Genomic DNA, 21,180 nt, shown 5'->3' with positions numbered 1-21,180 from the left:
TAAATCAACAAAGAATTCAGTTTCTCAGACCTCATTCCTTTGAATCATTTTGGTCTTAATAGAGAAGCTTAACCTATGTTTTGAATAATGCTCTCTAATTAAAACTCAAGAAATGAAACCGATAACCCTGAAGGTTAAATTTCTTTTTTTTTTTCATTTCCCCGAAGTTGACAGCCTTAAGTTTTAATAAAGAAACCACTAGAGGGCTCGCTATAGGCGTGCTAGTATGAAAATGAGGCTGGTACTTCAGATCACCTCAGCATAATCAACTTCAGAATTTTTCTGAATTTCTGCAGTTTTGGGCTGCTAACATGTCAGGGTACCACCCACTTTCGGTTTTTAAAAATATGCTAAGTATATAACTTATTACTCAACAATCACTGTATTATTTCAGACCTAATCATACATCTATATTTGTGATGAACTTTTTTCTTACCAGCAACATGGTTTTACTATTGACTACTTCCTCCACCCGTTTTAAGTGGACTTTTTTTTTTTTTAGGGTTAGATATAGGTTCAAAACTGAATGGAAAGCTTCTGTATACCTCCTGCCACCATTTTGGTGTTTTTAAAACACCCCTTTGCCAACTCTGAGATCTTATTCTACAAGAACTTTTGTATCTTGATTCCATCTCTACTTCGGCATTTTATAAACATGACTAGCTAAACGCACATTTGTTTCTGCTCAGTCATGCTATCAAACTTCTACTTGCTAGGCCTCAGTGGTGATTACAAGCCTTTAAAAGGGGTATGCAGGCATAATTAGTGTGAAGCTCATCAGTTGCCACATCTTCCAACTTCCACATGTACTTAGGGCAAGGTGCTTTCAGTCAACATGTTTAATTAACAGTCATTTAATAAATCTTAGTTAAAAGACTTTTGGTATACTTCCCAGAAACTGAGAATATAGTTTTAATGAGTGGGGTAACAAATCCTGCTAGTCAGGTGGTTTCAAATTTTCCATTTTCAACAGAACTCGAGGTCCTTCCTAACCAAACTGTCTGCTGAAGTTAAGAGATACGGCAATGACAAAATCCCTTTCATGTGTGTCTTCCTATGAACAAGTTATTTCACTCAGCTTACATCTATGAAAAAAAATGAATAAAATTGAGACTGAATCTCTCATTCTGGTAATATGTAATATTTTCCTATAGATACATGAATTGATGAGAGAACAGCCCCGTATTTTGTACACTGTCAGTAACATCTTTTGTTTACTATTTGTAAACACAAGGAATACACTCCTATTATTTGCTGAGTAGAAATAAAGGTGATTACGTATCTGAAAACAAATTTAGTTGTTTTAGCTTTACAGTCTTAGGAAAATTTTTTAAATTTCATTTTCAAATTATATTTTTGTGTTATGTTAGGATGAAATTATGTGGATAAAATAAAAATACAGTTATGAATTTAAGGGGAAAAATCAAAAGAAAAATTTGCATTTTTTTCTTTCACTTTATATAGTTTTTTCCTTTACAATTAAAAAAGTATATATAGAATGCTTCACAAACTTGCATGTCATCCTTGCGCAGTGACCACACTAATATCTCTTATTATTCCAATTTTAGCATATGTGCTGCCAAAGTGAGAACAAAATTATCCATTTTTTTCATGTATTTTGATCATCTGGATGTTACATCCTTTAACATTTATGATTGGGAACTTCCTGATGTCCCAGTGGTTATGATTCTGGGCTTTCACTGCAGGGGCCCAGGTTCAATCCCTGGTTTAAAGAAGTGATATTCCATGTGGGTCAGTCACGTAAAAAAGAAAATATAATTGAAAACTTTATGTTTTAACACAAAAAATGTGGAATGAGGCATGCAGTTTTGCATAGTTCTTAGAAGTATGCAGAGATACTATTCATTACAGGTTATAAAATACAAAAGATCCAAAAGTATATTTTTAGTTAAAGAATACCTTAATAAGTAATCATAGTCTAGAAAAGTATGTTGTTCTAAGGTCTTAGAATGTCGTATTTATATCATAAAAATGGTCTTTCCATACAATTGATAGGCTTTGTAATTAATATAGTGTATGTCAATCACCTTGGACTCTTTTGAGACCCCATGGGCTGTAGCCTGCCAAGCTCCTCTGTCCATGGAATTTTACTAGGCAAGAATACTGGAGTGGGTTGCCATTTCCTTCTCAAGGGGCTCTTTCCAAACCCAGGGATCGAACAGGGTCTCCTGCACTGCAGACAGACTCTTTACCATCTTAGTCATCAGGGTAGCCCAAACAGCTTTTAATCACAGTGGTATAAAAGGCTGATATTTCTCAAGCAGTAACAGTTACACTTTTAAAAGCAGAAAGGCTTTGGAACCAGAACTGAACCACCATGAATGCCTGATTTGGGGCAGTTTCCCATTCCTGGCTGCACCTTGGGATGCTCGAAAGTACTAGCACCAAAAGTGGGAGGGGAGTAGAAGGGGACCTTCCACTGAGTTCCTCAGCTGATTTAACGACGTGGGGCTATTTTTGACATCTGTAGAAAATATGCCAACGCCCACTTCACAGGTTGCACTACTACAAGACTTGGGTTCAAACTAGTCCCGCCCAGTCAAGTAAGCGGCTTAAACGCCGACTGTTAAGTTTCTGGCCTGTACCGCCCCGGCACAGTCCTTATGTGGGGAAAGGCAATTTGGGGACAGTTGGCAAAATCTGGGGACAATTTCGTTCATCTAGTACCTCGTGGGTAGAGGCCAGGGATGCTACTATCCACCCGTCATCACAGAACCAACCGCGCCACGAGCAACGGTGCTGAGGGCGAGACCCTGGCTCTCTGAGGGGAAGCTGAGTCCTCGTTTTCTAACTCCAAGGCCTGACGGGCGCCTAAGGGGACACAGTACCTCGCCATGTGACCTCCCGCGCGCTCACGCGTTGTGAGCGCCTCACGCGCCGGTGGAAGGTTGGCGGGCGCGCACAGGCTGTCGGGAGCACGCGCCAACCGCGGTCAGTCAGAGCCGCTTCCCGCGCTGAGCTTTGTTGCGCGGGGCGAAAATACGTCACTTCCGCCGCGAATCCCCTCCCTCCCCCTCCAGGGACCGCCCATCGCCCCGCCCCCAGCGCGTCTGTAACGCAGGGCAACCGCCCCTGTAGCCCGCCGGCGGGGACTAACCTGCCCGGGTCCTTCCACCCCGCTGGCCCCTCAGGAGGGTGTGAGCGGCCGGGCCGCTTCCCCGCCTCCGGGTCGAGGCCCCAGACTGCTCCACCGGCGGCAGAGCGAGACGCCTTGCCCAGTTGGGAAGGGAGCTGCCTTCTGAGGCGGGGAGGTAAAAGGAAGAGGAGAAGCTGGGCCTGAAGAGGAGTGGGCAGGGCCTGGGGGGGAGGGGTGCGGAGTGGGTGGGGCAGTGGGAGGAGCCGCTGAAAGGGCGGAGCCCTATGAGAGAGCGGCCCTTGGAGGAAGGGGTAGGGTTGGTGGGGGCGCCTCGCTGGAGGGCATAGCTATTGAAAGAAGGGGAGGCATCTTTTGTGGCCAGGTAGGATGCTGGAGGAAGGGAAGGGCCGAGAGGAGGAAGAAAGAAAGGTCTTGGAAGAAGGGTAGGGAGCCACGCTGTCAAGTGCCTGGGCTTTTGGAAACAGGTGGCAAGAGTTGCGTGTTTGAAGACTTGAATTTTCCTGTACATTGTATGCTGTGTGAGAGCTGGGAAGACTGGGGTTGCTTTACCATTTTACTACCCTTGCTAGGCAGAAGGAGAAGCGGGTGGCAGAGGATGGGATGGTCAAATAGCAACGACTACTCCATGGACATGAAAAGACCTCTGATGCTGGGAAAGATCGAAGGCAGGGGAAGGGGAGACAGAGGATGAGATGGTTGGACATGAGTTTGAGTAAACCACGGGAGTTGGTGATGGACAGGGAGGCCCGGAATACTGCAGTCCATGGGGTCGCAAAGAGTCAGACACGACTGAGCAACTGAACTGAACTGGGAGATAGTGGAGCGCGGAGGAGCCTGGCATGCTGCAGTCTATGGAGGGGTCACAAAGAGTCGACAGGACTTAGCAACTGAACAACCACCACCAGTGCTAATGAACACTTAATGAGTAATGAATGTGACTGGAAAAAGCAGAAGAGTTGGAGACTGGGATTGGAGTGAAATGTTCTGATAGGGAGGGATGGTTGTAGAAACTGTGCTTCTAGGAATCATTCTATGAATAATCAAAGCTGCTGTGCTCTGTGGGCATGTAAGAAGAATAAAGCACAGATAATTAACATGGTGGTTTAGTCACTAAGTTGTGTCGGACTCTTGTGACCCCATGGACTGTAGCCTGCCAGGCTCCTCTGTCCAAGGGATTCTCCAGGTGAGAATACTGGAGTGGGTTGCCATTTCCTTCTCCAGGGGATCTTCCTGACCCTGGAATCCAACCCAGGTCTCCTGCATTGCAGGCAAATTCTTTACCGACTGAGCTATGAGGTATAGGAATTGAGGATAGCCATTTGTAGTCTGATTATAAGGATGAGTGATAGCAGAAATGTGGCAAAGATAATGGCAAAAAGAAAGAGTGCCCGCCTTCTTCAGTCAGTAAGATGTCTCAAATTCCTCTCTCATGCTTTAGCTCTCTGACTTCTGCTGCTGCTGCTCCTGCTGCTAGCCAAAGAAAACTCTCTGCTTTTAAGGGACACATATCATTAGATTTCCTGAAGAAGGGCATGGCAACCCACTCCAGTATCCTTGCCTGGGGAATCCCCATGGACAGAAGAGCCTGGTGGGCTACAGTCCATGGAGTCACAGAGTCAGACACGACTGAGTGACTAAGTACAGCACATCATTTAGATTAGGCCCATCCCAGTAAACCAAGATTGTTTCCCTGTCATCGGGTCAACCAATTGGTACCCATAATTACATAGTCTTTTGAAGAATGGTCCTTGGGACTTACCTGGTGGTACAGTGAATAAGAATCTGCCTGCTAATACAAGAGACAGGGGTTTGATCTCTGGTCCAGGGAGATCCCACAAGCCACAGAGCAACTAAGCCCATGAACCACAATTACTGAGCCTGAGCTCTAAAGCCGGTAAACCACAACTACTGAGCCCTTGTGCTGCAGTTTCTGAAGTGCATGTGCCCAAATGTGTGTATTACTGTTGTTGTTGTTGAGGTGCAAAGTCGTGTCCAACTCTTTTGCCAACTGTGATGGCAAAATATGATGGCAGATGTGGGGAATCACTGGCTTTTAGGTACTTCTGCCTAGAAGTGACTCATGATTTCAGTCCTGTTATTAGCCGAAATAAGTCACAAGGCACTGCTTAACTTCAAGGAGAAATGTAGATAATGCTTCTCTATCTCCAAAAGGAAAAGGAAGAAAGATTTGGGGGACCAATAGTAGCATCTTGGTACCACACTGGTCTGGTATCATCAGAGGTGATGTACGAAGCAAATGACCTTTACATATATTATAAATGTCACTACCTAAAATAAGAACATTTGTGGTCTTTAAAAATAGAGTCCAGGGGCTATGGGAATGGAAAAGTCCTAGATTTGGGGACAGAGGATGAGATGGTTAGATGGCATCACTGACTCAATGGACATGGGTTTGAGCAAACTCCAGGAGATAGTGGAGGATGGAGAAGCCTGGCGTGCTGCAGTCCATGGGGTCGCAAAGAGTCAGACACGACTTAGCAACTGAAGATAAAACTAAAACATTATAATTATTTTCTTAAAACTGTTTTCAGTTTTCTAGATTCAGAAACATTTATGAAAATACAAAATACAAGGTCCAAGAATAGATAGACAATCTCAAAGAAGTTGGAGGAGTAACTGTTGAATATCAAGATATGAATCTGGAGCAGGATAATTGAGGGATTGGGGGCAGGAGGAGAAGGGGACGACAGAGGATGAGATGGCTGGATGGTATCACTGACTCGATGGATGTGAGTCTCAGTGAACTCCAGGAGTTGGTGATGGACAGGGAGGCCTGGTGTGCTGCGATTCATGGGGTCACAAAGAGTCAGACATGACTGAGTGACTGATCTGATCTGATCTCTGATAGGAATCAATATGATATTGGTGAATGGAGAGACACAGGTCAATGGGCCAGAATAGGGTGTTCTAAAATATACCCAAATAAATATCAGTTCAGTTGCTCAGTTGTGTCCGAGTCTTTGCAACCCCATGAATTGCAGCATGCCAGGCTTTCCCTGTCCATCACCAACCCCCGGAGTTTACCCAGACTCATATCCATTGAGTCGATGATGCCATCCAACCATCTCATCCTCTGTCGTCCCCTTCTTCTCCTGCCTTCAATCTTTCCCAGGATCAGAGTCTTTTCAAATGAGTCAGCTCTTCACATCAGGTGGCCAAAGTATTGGAGTTTCAGCTTCAATATCAGTCCTTCCAATGAACACTCAGGACTGATCTCCTTTAAGATGGACTGGTTGGATCTCCTTGCAGTCCAAGGGACTCTCAAGAGTCTTCTCCAACACCACAGTTCAAAAGCATCAATTCTTTGGCAATCAGCTTTCTTTATAGTCCAGCTCTCACAGCCATACGTGACTACTGGAGAAACCATTGCCTTGACTAGACAGACCTTTGTTGGCAAAGTAATGTCTTTGTTTTTGAATATGCTGTCTAGGTTGGTCATAACTTTTCTTCCAAGGAGTAAGCGTCTTAATTTCATGGCTGCAATCACCATCTGCAGTGATTTTGGAGCCCAGAAAAATAAAGTCTGACACTGTTTCCACTGTTTCCCCATCTATTTCCCATGAAGTAATGGGACCGGATGCCATGATCTTCGTTTTCTGAATGTTGAGCTTTAAGCCTACTTTTTCACTCTCCTCTTTCACTTGCATCAAGAGGCTCTTTAGTTCTTCTTCACTTTCTGCCATAAGGGTGGTGTCATCTGCATGTCTGAGGTTATTGATATTTCTCTTGCCAAATAAACATAGCCAATTGATTTTTGACCAAAAAAAAAAAAAAATTAAATGCAGGAAGAATAATCTTTGAACAAGAATGTTGCCACCACTGGCTGTTTATATTCAAAAACTTAATTCAAAATGGATCATAGACCTAAATATAAACCATAAAACTATATAACTTTGAAAATTAAATACAGAAAATCTTTATGACCTGTGGTTAGGCAGAGTGTTATTAGACATGACACCAAAAACATAATCCATTAAAAACAAAACCAAACCCACATATGATAAAACTGGTCCTCATTTTAACTTTTATACAACATATCTGTAAGAGTAGCAACAGAAGATAATGTCCTTTCTCTGGCCTCTGCTGTAATATTGGTGTGTCTTTGCCACTGACCAGTGGAGAAGGCAATGGCACCCCACTCCAGTACTCTTGCCTGGAAAATCCCATGGACGGAGGATCCTGGTAGGCTGCAGTCCGTGGGTCGCTAAGAGTCGGACACGACTGAGCGACTTCACTTTGACTTTTCACTTTCATGCATTGGAGAAGGAAATGGCAACCCACTCCAGTATTCTTGCCTGGAGAATCCCAGGGACAACGGGCCTGGTGGGCTGCCATCTATAGGGTTGCACAGAGTTGGACACGACTGAAGCGACTTAGCAGCAGCAGCAGCAGTGGTAATGAAGTCTTTGTTCCTTTCAGGAGCAGGGCAGTTCGTATTCTAAGTTACAGATTGGTTAGGGTGTCAAAGCTCCATTGAGTTTGCCAGATGTCTAACAAAGAGGCATTTGGTAGTCTCTGTACTTCTCAGTTCATTAACAAATGACATCATCACAACGTGGGGTTGGAGATCCTAAAGGTAATGTCTGTGTTTTTTCTTTTCCTCCTGCATTTCCAATGCCTTCTTTTGTATTCAGTAAATTCAATGAGAAGGCCTTGAGTCCTTTGACTTAAAGAGTAATTGGCCAGTTATTTATGGAGTGTCTCCAAATCTTCCCCTGTGGCTCAGCTGGTAAAGACTCCACCTATAATGAGTGAATCCTGGGTTCAATCCCTGAGTTGGGAAGATTCCTTGGAGAAGGGAAAGGCTACCCACTCCAGTATTCTGGCCTAGAGAATTCCATGGACTGTATAGCCCATGGGGTCACAAAGAGTCAGACACAACTGAGGAACTTTCACTTTTCCAAATCATCTTCATTAACTATATTCTCCAATTTTTTTCTGAGTTTTTTCCCCACCTTTTGGTACATCTCTTTAAATAAGTCCCTGTTCAAGGTCTTTACCCCAATTAAATTATCCAAACCATGAAATCTGTTCTTTGATACATTTATTCAGTTTGCTTAAGATCAAAATTCATGCTTTGCTCACCTCCACTGTTATCCTGTTTTATTTCTTGAACCATTCTGTTAACATGATGGCTTGAAAAAAAAAACACATTTTATTATGGAAAATTTCACAGTGACCCAAAAGTACAGTGAATAGTGCAGTTAACCTCAATGTCCTCATACTCTTCTACAACAAACAGAATTTGTGGCTTTTTTTATTTCCTTGTTCTCTAACCACAACCAACCACCCCCACCCCCTTGCAGGATTATTTTGAAGCAAATCATGATGACTTATGTTCAATTGGTAAAATAATAAGCTATTTTACAGGCTTTTGAAAAAAATTATTTATCTATTTATTTGGCTGTGCCAGGTCTTAGTTACAACATGTGGGATCCAACTCCCTGACCAGGGATTGAACCCAGGCTCCCTGCATTGGGAGTACAGAGTCTTAGCCACTGGACCACCAGGGAAGGCCCCTATTTACAGGGTTTTTTGCTGATCATTTTCTTCCATTGCTGTTTAAATGCTACTAGAAAAGATATTTTCTGTATCACACTGAATTTCCCATAGGCTCTGTTTCTTAGAGTCTCACTCATCTTTTTTTAATTTTCATTCATCTTCTTTATTTCATTTCTAAATATCTTAAGTTCCTTTGGCCTTTTCATCTTGAAAAGGATCAGCTTTTCTTTGGGTTTATTCTTGTTTATCCAGACATGTACTTTCGGGGCTTGCTTGGACCTCAGTCAACATTTTTTTCTTTGTACATTTTTTGGTTCTAGCCACTTCAATAGTGTATGTCATATAATTTAATATCTTCTGGCATACATGTGTGTGCCTTCCTGCTTTGTACTCCAAATCCAATTTTCTAGTTGCATCTGCAAATGCATTTTCCCATGGGAGCATTTTCACTGTGATCCTTGTGTTTCCTTGATGTGATTTTCTAAGAAACATATGGATTTTAATGTATGTTTTATACCAGTGATTCTTAAACCAAATCAGATTGTAAAGCTCTGTGGAAGTCAAGAAGTGGAAGAACACGAGCTCTGATTTACTTTAAATCTATAAACAAGGCATAATTTTACCATCAGAAAATCAGTATTACACCACTGCAGATTTTTGCATTCCAAATAGAAGGAAAACTGCATGTAATTGGTAAGAAATCACATAGCCACCCTTTTAGTTGACCTTTGATTGCTTTTTGCACATTTCTATTTGTCATCTCTTACATGAGTTTGGAAGATAAGAATGGACAATTAATATTTTTTCTTTTAAATAAATCCAGGTGTTTTATTTGTTTTTTGCCACACTATTCTGCATTCGGGATCTTAGTTCCCTGATCAGGGATAGAACCCATACTCCCTGCAGTGGAAGCACCAGGGAAGTCCTAAATCCATAAGTCTTTGAAATTAGCCTTATATTTTATATTTTATAATGTCAATAGTTGGCAATGGATGGTTTCATAATATTTCTTCTGTCTATTCCTGAACATGTCTTGACGATGTTTCACCTGAGTTATTGAATTGGTTTTTTAAAAGAAACAAAGCAGTATTAAAAGCTAAGTTCCATTTGCATTTTAAACCACAGGAAGAAGATGTTAAAGACTTTAAGCAACCATCACAGTAATGGATTTCGGTCACAAAAATGAGACTGAATTAGAAAATAGTGAAAATTATGAAATTGAAAGCACAGAAGAAACTGAATTAATCTATACTTGTCCAGATGAAAGAAGTGAAAAGAATCATGTTTGTTGTCTTCTCAATATCAGTGACATTACACTTGAACAAGATAAAAAAGCCAAAGAGTTTGTCATTGGAACTGGATGGGAAGAAGCAGTGAGTATTTTCTTGAGTTAGGTCTTGTGCATGTTAGGGTTTTGATACAAGCCTTTTACTATTTTCATAAATAGTTACTGTTGCCAAAAAAAAAATGTGTAAGCAAGGAACAGAAACCTCTGAAACAGAGGTAGAATATTAATGATGATAATAGCAGTACCTTTTATTGAGTATTTATGACCATTCTGTATGGTCATAAATACTAAATACACAGTACTAAATGCTTCACATACATCAATTCATTCACCCTCTCAGGTGTTATGAATAGCCTCACTTTTTGGAAAAGGAAACCAAAGCACCAAAAATGAAATGTGTCAAAATCTCCCAGGCGGTGGTCAAGGCAGGAGCTTGAACTGAGCTTTTCTGGACTCCAGAACACAATTCCCTTAACTCAAGCTACTTAACTTAACTCCTGCTACTTAACTCCCCAGGAGACCAGAGATTTCTATCCTGGTGCTTCTATGCAGAATCCTGTGGTTTATTCTTAAACTATTCTTAGAATCAATAATGAAATATAAGGGAATTGGTCTGATTGCTTGGCAATGTCACAGCTAGGGCTGGGAGGGGAGAGGGGTGTCTCTGGATGTACTGGGGTTGAGGCTGGGGTGCTGCTCCACATTGTAGAATGCTCGGGGTGGCTCCCACCACAGGAGATGCTCCAGCCCTGTCTCAGTTCGGGCTGCTAGAAGAGAATACTGTAGGCTGGGCAGCTTAAGCAGCAGACATTTATTTCTTACAGTTTGGGAGGAATGTTCGAGATCTGGGTGCCAACATGGTCGGTTTCTTGGTGGGAACCGTATTCTTGGTTATATCCTCACACAGCCTTCTTTGGTGCAGGCAAGCGCAGAGAGCCTGCAGTACAAGAAAGCCTGGCAGGCGGGACAAGTATGGTTTTGATTTTATTTTAATAGTTCTGAATTTATTTTAATACACATCTAAAAATATATATAGTCAGCACATCAGTGTGCTGATAGATACTATCGCTTAGTATTTTAGTCTTTACAAATACTATTACAAATACTATGGCGTAGTAGGAGGCTAAACTAAGCATGAAAAGTTAAATTAAGTCAATCCGAAGAAAAATATTGATTCAAATAGGAGAGTCAAAATGGGGATGTGTCCACAGTGGGGGCAGCTAGGCTGAGAGTAACACACTGCTTTATCTGCAGGTCCGAGGCTGGGGACAGATTTCTCCAACTGCCTGCATCTGGCCCAGGAAGAAGCTTAAGAAGGCGAGGGTGGGAGAAAGTGCCAGCAGCTGCTTACTCTGTGTCAATCTCTCCCATGGGAGCCTGGAGGCCAGGCCTCAGTCAGAGGGCGGGAAGTTGGAGTCTGGGGCTTCAGCTCCAGCTCCAGCCGAGGCAGGCCCAGAGAAGGATGGAGGCAGCCTCTCCCAGACCCCAGGCATCCCCCCAGGCTCCACTACGACCTCCAGGGAAGTTAACAAAATCTGCTTTCCCACCTACAGTCAGGGAGAGAAGAAAAGTCTGCAAATAAAGGAGTTCATTTGGTGCCTGGAAGACTGGGCCACCCCGGAGACCGTTAGGGGCAAGGACCCCAGAAGGCCCTGGAGAGGCACCGACAGAATTCTCCCCGCCTCAGACTCCCTGACTTCCAAAGCCCTTTTAGTCCTCCCTCCCTTGAAGTCTTCGCCCCCAGATGGCTTGGATGTTCTGGGTAAGAAGACTAAGAACTTTTTCTTGCGGCCAGAAGAGAAGGGGCTGAGTGTGGAAAAGGATGAGTGTGTGGCTTATGCCTATGGAGTGAAAGCGGTTGACGGGGCAGGCGAAAAGCAGCCCACTGAGCTGGCCAGGCACCACAGAGTCAAGGACATGCAGCCTTTCCTCACCCCGGTGGCCCGGACGCCCCTGCTGCCCGAGCCTGAGCCCTGCTGCCTGCACTGGTCCCGCCTGCCTGAGAAAAACCTGCTGTGCCCTCCCTGCTATCTTGCCACCTTCCAGCTTTTGCAGAAACAAGGAGCGAGGAACTACAAAGCCAGACTCAAAGCCAGGGAGCCCAGACCTCCCATGAAAACCCCAAAGCGCGTCCTCACAGAGGCCAAGCAGGAAAACAGGCCCCAAATGTTGGAGACCAAAGTGTTCTCAAGACCTCTCTTGCCGTCCCTCACAGTGAGCAGAGTTGTTATTCCCATTTCCACTCACAGACTCCTTTGAGCTGCTACAATATAATTCCCTGGGAACAAGCAGCGTCTGAACATGGTTCATCTTCTCTCCCCTGTCTCCCTCCTGCCCCACCCCAGTCTCTTTCTCTTTCTCCTTCTCCTCTTCATCTCGCACACTCTTCTCTCCCTCTCTCCCCCGGTCCTTTTTTGGTGGTAGATCAGGGACAGCTGAACCTCATAGTACGGATTTTGATGTACTCTCAAAACCTCCACATTTTGGTGTTACCTGCTTCTGTTGCTTAGCCATTTACAAAACGCACACTGGTTGTGCCAGTCTCAGCCTCAGCCTGGCTTATCTGTGCCCTGGAAGACAAGCGGATGGTGGGGAAGCTGGAGGGCCTCCCTCTGGGGTGGCCCCCAGGTCAGCCCCTGAACCCCAGTGCTTCAAGCCAGGCGTCCTGGGCTTATTGAGACCAAATCGTTTCCTGATCTTTTGAACCTGGCAGATGGTCTATCAGTTACCACATTTTCTCTTGCAACAGAGATCTGCTTTAATTGAAACAGTGTTGTAAGATAAAATTCCAGCCTGTGTCCAGATGAATTTCCTGTGTCCAGGGTGGCATATCCTTATATTGATATTGGATGGATGGATGTGCCATATCCATTGTATCTTATGTGTCCCAGATTTCATATACTTAGAGCCTCATGTTAGTCTGTGTCTGGGAGGTTTTGGCTACCTTTCTACAAAATTCATCGTGAGAGGCAGGTTGAGAATAATTATTATTTTTTAAATGTCACTGTGATTATTGTTAGCACACATGCTTCTTCAAGTCTTACATCTACTATTTGGGAACTTGACATCCCCAGACAGAGTTATGGGATGGAGGTGTGACTTTCTTCCTTCTTCCATCTTTCCTACCCCCTCATTTTACTCCAGTGCACATTTCCTGAAGTTGTGTATAAATTAAACGTTTGTAAATAAGTTATATTTTAAATGTGAAGTGACAATGCTATGCAGAGAGATGCTGTGAAGAACAATTTTGTAATGTGAAAAGCCATTTAGCTGCTCTGTAATTATATAGTTTGCATTTGCTTAAAGTATATTATACTTGAACTGTAGGCTTTCCATTTCCTAAGTGATGGGCAGACAGAATATATGGCTATTTGTAAACATCTGCTTTCCATAACTGGTCTTTGTAATGTCTTGTCTGTTTAAGTTTAGTTTTGTTGGTTTGTCTTTACAAAACACCAGAAATGCAGGAATGATTACAGTACAATAGTCATTTAAAGGTGTATTTTGCCTTTTGAGGTTGGACACTTTACAGACTAGAAGCACTTTTCAGGTTCTACTCACCCTTTCTCGTCTGAATGAAGAAACCATCTGAATTCACGTCCAAGAAGAGGTCCCGATTTCCCCCCGTGTCTGCACACTGGGGGTGTCGGACCCAGTGCTGCTTGAGCACTGTCCAGCTCTGGCAACCTGCCTACCTGAGTCAGTGGTTTTTTCCAAGTCCTTCTTTGTAGGCTGCAGAATAATGAATAAGCTCACTGTGTATACACCTGTCAAAGTGTTTGCTTGGGAGGGAAAAGTATCTACCAGTATGAACGAGGGACAGAGCGCACTTGCTCAGCCCAGGGCTACTTACCAGTTGAGATCTTGCCACAGTTTGAACTGATACAAGTGACAACAGAAAGAATTTTTTTTTTTTCTTAAGAAAAACTCACTTCTTGAGATAAGGGTTATATATTCTATACCTTTGGGGATAAACATATAATAATTTAGAATTGAGATTTAGTTAAAGGTTTGTTGTTGTTCAGTCATGTTCGACTCTTTGCCACCCCGTGTTGGTTTTAGTATCTTAAAATTTTTTTTTTAATCAACTAGTTTTTTTTTAAATTATGAAAGTGTCTATTTCTTTAGGTAATTATTCAAATACCTGATAAAGTCCCTCTAGTATCTTATTTGTGTTGGCCGAGGAAGTTTGGCTTGCTTCTCTGGACAAAGTCACTTTAGGCCTTGTCCCAGTTTTTAGTCAGATTAAATCAGGACGTTCAAACTGGTCTTTGATATCCTAGTCTATCTAGATAAATGCTAAATGTTTACTAGAATGCAGTAACAAAAATCTAGGCCAGTAACAAAAATTCTTCCATTTTAAGGAGTCAACATGTTATAATTCAGTCCCAGTCACCCTCTTCCTACCTCCAGGTGATGACCTCAAATTAAGTTTTGGTTCTTATGTGTTGTTGTTAGTCGCTCAGTTGTGTCCAACTCTTTGCCACCCCCTGAACTGTAGCCTGCCAGGCTCTTCTGTCCGTGGAATTCTCCAGCGAGAATACTAGAGTGGGTTGCCATTCCCTGCTCCAGGGGATCTTCCAGACCCAGGGATTGATTCTCAAGCCAAACATGGAGGGCTCTGTGTTTCATCTTTTATTCTGTTAATTTGTATCATTAGTAAAACTTTCCAAACTCCTATTTTTCTGGAAATTTAAAAAATCACCGAGTGGAAGTGTGGCTGCTCCCAACACAGGGCTCCTCTGCAGAGCCTCACCTCCTAGGGGAGGCCACACTGAGTTCTGGGAGTGCTGCTGAGCAAGTGCCGGGCCGGAGGGACTGGACACCTGGGAGAGTGTAGATCTGACAGTGATGGGGGGACAAGGGCGAGGGGAAGATTAAGTCAGAATAAGACCCGGCAATGTTTGGACAAGTATGGCGAGCTTTGGCTACTCGAGGAGACTTCCTCTCATTTTTAGCTTTGTTCTTTTTAGTCTGGACTAGATCTACTTTGCTTTCAATCTCTCCCTCTCCTAAGTGCTGGAGCCCCAGCCCATCTCTATGCAGGCTCCCCCGGCTGGCCAAGCAGGCTGAGCTGCACAATTGGAGTCCTCACACCTGGGACTTTTTGGGGTGTCTGGGCTTGGGTTCAAGTGCAGCCTTGGTGCTGCGGTTTAGGGGCTCCTGAGAAGCCAGATGAGGAAGAAACAGGGGCTCCCGTAGCTGTGGGCAGACAAGAGAGTTTGCTGGTACCACAGGCAACACTCACCCACTGTCTGCCAGGCTAACTGCGGCCCTGGAGCCAGGAGAGGTTCTGTGCCATGCCCTTGAGGCCCAGGCTAAACTCTGACCCGAGTACCACTAACCCATCACGTGACACAATAATTCCACTTGAATTGGCAAGGCACTATTCTAAGTGTTGAGAGCTTCTTCTGGGTATTGCCTCCTTTTATCCTGAGCAAATTCATGAGGCTCAGGGCTCATTTTCTCCTGTGACCCAAGAAGAAACTCATCAACAGAGTTTGGGTTCAGGTGTGCAGCTTGGGCATCTGAAGGTGCCAACTTATCTCCAAGGTGAAGAAACAGCTGGAGTGCTGGGTGGAAAGAATCATGTAGGGCAAGGAAGGAGGACTTCGGAATGTCTTTCCTTCCTGTTAGATGGGAATAATTTCAGACACAGGATGTGGTGAAGACGAGGAGGTAATGTATGTAAAACGCTCACAGAGATTTGTGGTTTTCCAGAATGTCGTGATTGGATCAAATACAGATAGCTGGATCATTTCCCTTTAATGAATGCCTGGCTGTTCAGAATCATTTAGAAATCCTGTGGGCATGGCCAGTTGTCACGTGGACTCTTTAAAAAGCTCACCTCCCTAACTTGTCAACTTGGGGGTCCTTGGTTGGGATGCCTGTCCATCAGTTCATGGGCCATCTTCATTGCCTGGCCCTTCTTCTCATTCTGTTTTGCCTGAATTTCCACCGCAGCAGTCTAAACATGATTGCTCTCCAGACTTATGCCATGTCTCTCAGACTGGTGTGGTGTCATCCTGAGGTGTTACAGCAAAAAATTTACTTCTCAAGTTTAATCTAGCAGATCAAAGCTATTGTATATCTTCCTGAACACAGTCTAAAGTAACTCAATAACTAAAACTAGCACCATCATCTTTTTTTTCCCTAGGAGCTGAAAACTAGACATTTTTAAATTGACTCTGTCCTATAAAATGAGGGGTTAGGGACTTCCCTGATGTTCCAGTGGTTAAGACCCTGTGCTTCCAGTGCAGGGGATTCAGGTTCGATTCCTGGTCAGGGGGAAAAATTGAGGGAATTAATACCTAAGGTACTTCCTGATTCTGTCATTTTAGTGAAGTTAACTTGCCTGTAAACATCACTGCTGCTACTGCTAAGTTGCTTCAGTCATCTCCGACTCTGTGCGACCCCAGAGACGACAGCCCACCAGGCTCCCCCGTCCCTGGGATTCTCCAGGCAAGAACACTGGAGTGGGTTGCCATTTCCTTCTCCAATGCATGAAAGTGAAAAGTCAAAGTGAAGTCACTCAGTTGTGTCCGACTCTTAGCGACCTCATGGACTGCAGCCTACCAGGCTCCTCCATCCATGGGTTTTCCAGGCAAGAGTACTGGAGTCAGGTGCCATTGCCTTCTCCGAGTAAACATTACTAGACACTCAAAATGTGAACAGTTCTTTCTGTCAGATTTGTGATCAGATTGACTCTGGATGCTGGCTCTTGTAGTGTAAAATCTAAGTGAATTTCAATTTCTACATTTCAAAAGTTGCTTACAGTAGAAGTCCTAAAAGAGACTTTTTTTTTTTTTTTAACGTAAGACCCAGGTGGCTCAGTGGTAAAGAACCCTCCTTAATGCAGGAGATGCAAGAGATGTGGGCTCGCTCCCTGGGTAGATCCCCTGGAGGAGGAAATGGCAACCCACTCCAGTGTTCTTGCCTGGGAAATCCCATGGACAGAAGAGCCTACAGTCCGTGGGGTTGCAAAGAGATATAACTAAGCACCCACCAGAACTCAACTTTTCTAATACATCCTTTCTAAACAGCATACACGCTTTATTTTATTTTAGACCATGCTGGGTCTTCGTTGCTGGGTGCGGCCTTTCTCTAGTTGCGGCAAGTAGGGGCTTCTCATTGCTGTGGCTTCTTTTGTTGAAGAGCACGGGCTCTAGGGTGGGTGTGCTTCAGTAGTTGCTGCACACGGGCTCAGTAGTTGTGGCGCATGGGCTTAGTTGCCCCGAGGCATCTGGGATCTTCCTAGGCCAGGGATCACACTGCAATATACACACTTCTTAGATTTCAGTGGCCGAGCATCTTTGGAAATAAGCATTGCATCCACAGCAATGCTTAAAGTTCCACCTCACCAACCGGCCCTATCCCTTGGGCAGGACTTTTCAACCTTGGCACTACTGGCATTAGGGATGGGTAGTTCTTTGTGTGGGGTTGTTTTGTGCATAAAGGGAAACAGCAGCATTTCTGGCCTCTATGCACTAGATGCCAATGGTCCCCTCACAGTTGTGACAATCAAGAATGTCTTTAGACATTGCCAAGTGCCACAAGGGCCTAGGTGAGAATAGGTGCTTTAGGGAATTAATCATCTAGAATCCAATACCTGTTTGCAGCTTCTCTGACAGCTCTGCTTTCTGCTCCAGAGTGAGCAGAAGCCTTGGCACAGAGGCAAAGGGCATGTGGGATTAGTTCCGCCTGCCTCATCCTGGGCAGCACGAGTGCTCTTGGCTTTGACCTGGTCCCTCAGGGCCTCCTGGGGGCACCTGCTCCATTTCCCTCCAGGCCTGCTTTTCTCTGGGACCATTTCTCTCAGAGTTAATAGTAGGGCTCATTTAGTCAGAGCCAGGGACAGCTGTAGGCATAATCTGATTCTCTTTAGGAGAATGTGCATTATTTTGGCAAGGTTTTCAAGAAAATTCTAAGATGCTAAATTGATGTGTTTACATTTAATGGCATAATTCAGAATTCTCTACTTTTCAACCAGTACTCTCCTCACATTCACTGCACTAAATCAGTGTGAATACTGAGAGGCAGCCCAGTATGTATGACCCTCCTTAATAGCCACTGGAAAATTGATACTTTATATATGTGAAAATGGCTTTTTTCCTCCCATTTGGCTCAAACTACAAGCCTTGCTTCCCTATGTATCTTAAAATGAAACAATTTCTCACTTACTTAAACTTGAGGAGTGCTAACTTGAAGATATAACATAAAGTAGCCTTATTTCCAGCAACACAGGAGGGTTAGGACTATTTACTGTAAAATGTGAAAGAACTGTTAGCAATTTCATTTAACATCTGCATGTGCTCTGAAGAGAAGTAGAAATCTAACTAACAAGATAAAAACCACTGGTCCCGATATTGTTCATGACTCTGCTCGGGCTGTTTTGTGGCCATTCACCAAATCCTCATGATGGACTTTTCTAATGTAATCCCAGGAAAATGGAATGTTAGGGAGATACCATTATAGTAGCTAATGGCAGAACTTGAAATCTGAAAACTTACTCCTTAGACACATATGTCATCAGAGAAACGGGATTTAAACGGTTCTAAAATATACCATATCTTACCAAAAGAAAAGGTGAAAAAAAAAAAAGATACCAGCCTACAACTCATTAATAAGTACTAGACTCTCAAATATAGCTAAACAAAAACTATTACCACAAACTGAACTAAGACAATATAAACAGTTCCTAAAATATCATTTGCCAAAGTTTGGATGGCTTCTCAAAAAGCAAACTATAAAATCTTAAGTTTTGAGAGCTCACTTTTTAAATAGGGAAGTCTTTAAGGAGCATTTTAAGGTTAGATATCCTTTTGTGGTAAGTTAACTCAGATGCACTGACTTCTGCCAAATTTTTATTGCAGCACAAGCTCTACATTTTCTGAAGTCACTAAATTTCTCATTACAGCACAGGAAAAAGAAGATAAAGTAGGAGAAGTATCAGTTTCAAATTCAGCCCTAAGCAGCAACATTTTTGAGATGCAATCATAAAACCAAATATTTCACCCGGGACAAGGAAAAAGCAGTGGATCATCAGAAAACAGAGTAAAAAGCTGCAAGAAGATGTGAAAAAAAAAAAGAAAAGCAGTGAGAAGATGCCAAGCTTGGAACAAGGTCTTATTGACACATACTATGCTAATCTCACTTCTTTAGGCTAAAAAAAAAAAAAAAGTCTTTGTTCACATAGGTAATATATACATCTTTCAGAATTTATGGAGATAAATTTTTTAAAAAATATTTTTTTATTTTCTGAAATATTTGACTGTTTCAATGATAAACTAAAAGTTATAAATTCTGTTGTTTCTTCTTTGTAGTCTTTATGTCCTGTAATATTAACTTGCTAGATGGTGAAGGAACCAAGTTAATGGAAGGGCCTTGATAATGAGTTTCTCATGTGACAATCTTTGCTATTTCTGATTTTGTGGATTTAGAACAAAGTTACAAATGTGTTTATTAATTAGTAAGGCAATATATAGATTTACATGTTTCCCCCTCAAGTTGAAGGAACTGAATGAATACCGGCACTCTTCCCGTGTATTATAGACAATACTCTTATTCCCTCATTTGCTCCTTTCAAACATGCATATTTTATCCTATTTTTAAAAATGTATTATTTACTTACTTATTCTTTTTGGCAGCACTGGGTCTCCTTTACCGCATGTGGGCTTCTCACTGCAGTGGCTTCTCTTACTGTGGAGCACAGGCTCAGTAGTTGTGGCACATGGGCTTAGCCGTGCAGCATGTGTGATCTTCCTGGACCAGGGATCAAACCTGTGTCCATGGCACTGTCAGGGGGATTCTTAACCACTGGATCACCAGGCAAGTCCCCACACATGCATGTTTTAAAATAAAGAGCCCAAATGTGTTAATTTGAGGACACCAACAACCTGAGTCCTTTCCATTTGCTCTTTAGTCTGCCTCTGTTGATGGATATGTAGTCTAGTAAATACAGTTCACACAACTGTGAGAAACTTTGGATTTAGGCACTGCAAAACAGTGGTATTTAAAGGACTATCTTCTTGACTATCAAGAACATTAGATTAGCCTACATCTTGCTGAAAAAACTAACTAACATTCATGTGTTTTAAGGCTTTTAGGTGTTGGGAGTAACCAGTAAGTCAAAAGACTGTGTCCTTTCCTAGTGTCAGATCTAATCAGTGACACTTTAATGTATGTAAGATAAGCACACACACATATATGAGATATAAAACAATATTTGAGACTCCAAAGGCATCACCGACTCAATGGACATGGGTTTGGGTGGACTCTGGGAGATGGTGATGGACAGGGAGGCCTGGCATGCTGCGTTTCATGGGGTCACAAAGAGTCGGACACGACTGAACTGAACTGAACCAAAGGAATCATTCCTAAATGCTTCTAAGTTACACATTCCTCCCAGTCTTTGTTTAAGAGCCTTCTGAAGACAAATCTGAGAAGCATTACTTTAAATATTCAAGTAGGGGTACTCTTTCTACCCCCTTCTGATGTCTATGTCAGAAGCTTTCTCTATGTCCTTTATACTTCAATAAAACTTTATTACACACAAAAAAATAAATAAATAAAAATAAATAAATATTCAAGTAGTAAGCGCTCTTCAGTGTCAGTATTAGGTTAAGTTTGGACTGGAACTAAGACAAGCATTCTAAAACTGAGATCATAAAGGATTACATGAAAAACCACCCTGTCAGTTACCACTATTAAAACAATTCAACTTCACAACTAGACTGAAACAATGTTTTCTTCCAATCAAAAGTAGCTTCAAACTTTGCATCTTTCAGGTAAGTCTAAAAAATTTCTTCTTTTATTTCCCTTTATCTCTAATCGAACACACTGATTTGGCTTTCCTACAGCTGGTGACTGAGCAAAGAACTACTCATATAGCTTTACGCTCACATATTTGCTCTTAAGCTAGAACCACATTACTTACAAAGATAAAAGACACCCCATTATGAAATGGTGACATTTGGATGAAAAAAAATGGGTAATTTCCTTTGAAAAAATTTTCCAAAAACTTATGGTAGTTTTTATCAAAATAAAAACTTTACATCAAAATAGCAGCTTTGGTAATGGAATGTCTTTCTCTTTTCTACTGGGAAAACTGTTAGCATATTTTCATGAACAAAGGTAATGGAAATAACTAGGCACAGTCATTTCATCATGTGACTTTCAGAGGAGGATGAATTTGTGAAGAGTTAAGGCAACAAAGTCACATTATGAGTACGTTGAAGAATTCACACAAAGG

General features: G+C 42.6%; 1 protein-coding gene, 1 long non-coding RNA gene and 2 other non-coding genes across 9 annotated transcripts in view; 1 reads left to right on the top strand and 3 right to left on the bottom strand.

The window, feature by feature from the left end:
* Nucleotides 1–3,003, bottom strand: part of LOC133230003 (uncharacterized) — a 41,096-nt gene extending 38,093 nt beyond the window's left edge. For 2 of the 3 annotated variants that reach the window (XR_009730700.1, XR_009730702.1), the window contains exon 1: nt 2,850–3,002. This is a non-coding gene — a long non-coding RNA (uncharacterized LOC133230003). Of the gene's footprint in view, nt 1–2,849 lie in introns of all 3 variants that reach the window. The other variant, XR_009730701.1, reaches the window with a different exon arrangement.
* On the bottom strand, nt 1,488–1,592 carry LOC133231238 (U6 spliceosomal RNA). Its single transcript, XR_009731110.1, has one exon. It is a non-coding gene; the product is annotated as a U6 spliceosomal RNA (small nuclear RNA).
* Nucleotides 3,004–3,071: 68 nt separating the features above from the next.
* C18H16orf46 (chromosome 18 C16orf46 homolog) lies at nt 3,072–19,245 on the top strand. 4 transcript variants are annotated; one of them, XM_061386831.1, is made up of 4 exons: nt 3,072–3,272; nt 9,767–10,014; nt 11,184–12,143; nt 18,847–19,245. In XM_061386831.1, the coding sequence occupies exons 2-4, from the start codon at nt 9,805–9,807 to the stop codon at nt 18,868–18,870; spliced, it is 1,194 nt and encodes a 397-aa protein (XP_061242815.1). In that variant the 5' UTR covers nt 3,072–3,272; nt 9,767–9,804; the 3' UTR covers nt 18,871–19,245. The 4 variants fall into 4 exon arrangements, with proteins under 4 accessions (XP_061242815.1, XP_061242817.1, XP_061242813.1 ...); XM_061386833.1 differs by having other exon boundaries at nt 18,803–19,245; XM_061386829.1 differs by lacking the exon at nt 18,847–19,245 and having other exon boundaries at nt 3,073–3,272; nt 11,184–18,266.
* On the bottom strand, nt 8,580–8,652 carry TRNAG-CCC (transfer RNA glycine (anticodon CCC)). Its single transcript has one exon. It is a non-coding gene; the product is annotated as a tRNA-Gly (tRNA).
* Nucleotides 19,246–21,180: the final 1,935 nt, after the last annotated feature.

Source organism: Bos javanicus, chromosome 18 (assembly GCF_032452875.1).
Source record: "Bos javanicus breed banteng chromosome 18, ARS-OSU_banteng_1.0, whole genome shotgun sequence".
In the NCBI taxonomy this organism is placed as follows: domain Eukaryota; kingdom Metazoa; phylum Chordata; class Mammalia; order Artiodactyla; family Bovidae; genus Bos; species Bos javanicus.
This window is presented reverse-complemented; position numbering and strand designations above follow the sequence as displayed.

What these genes read in the sequence shown, in the direction of transcription:
- C18H16orf46 (XM_061386829.1), top strand. Translation starts at nt 9,805, where the DNA reads ATGGATTTCGGTCACAAAAATGAGACTGAATTAGAAAATAGTGAAAAT. An exon ending in GAACTGGATGGGAAGAAGCA is followed by an intron (nt 10,015 to 11,183) that starts GTGAGTATTTTC and finishes CTTTATCTGCAG; the next exon opens with GTCCGAGGCTGGGGACAGAT.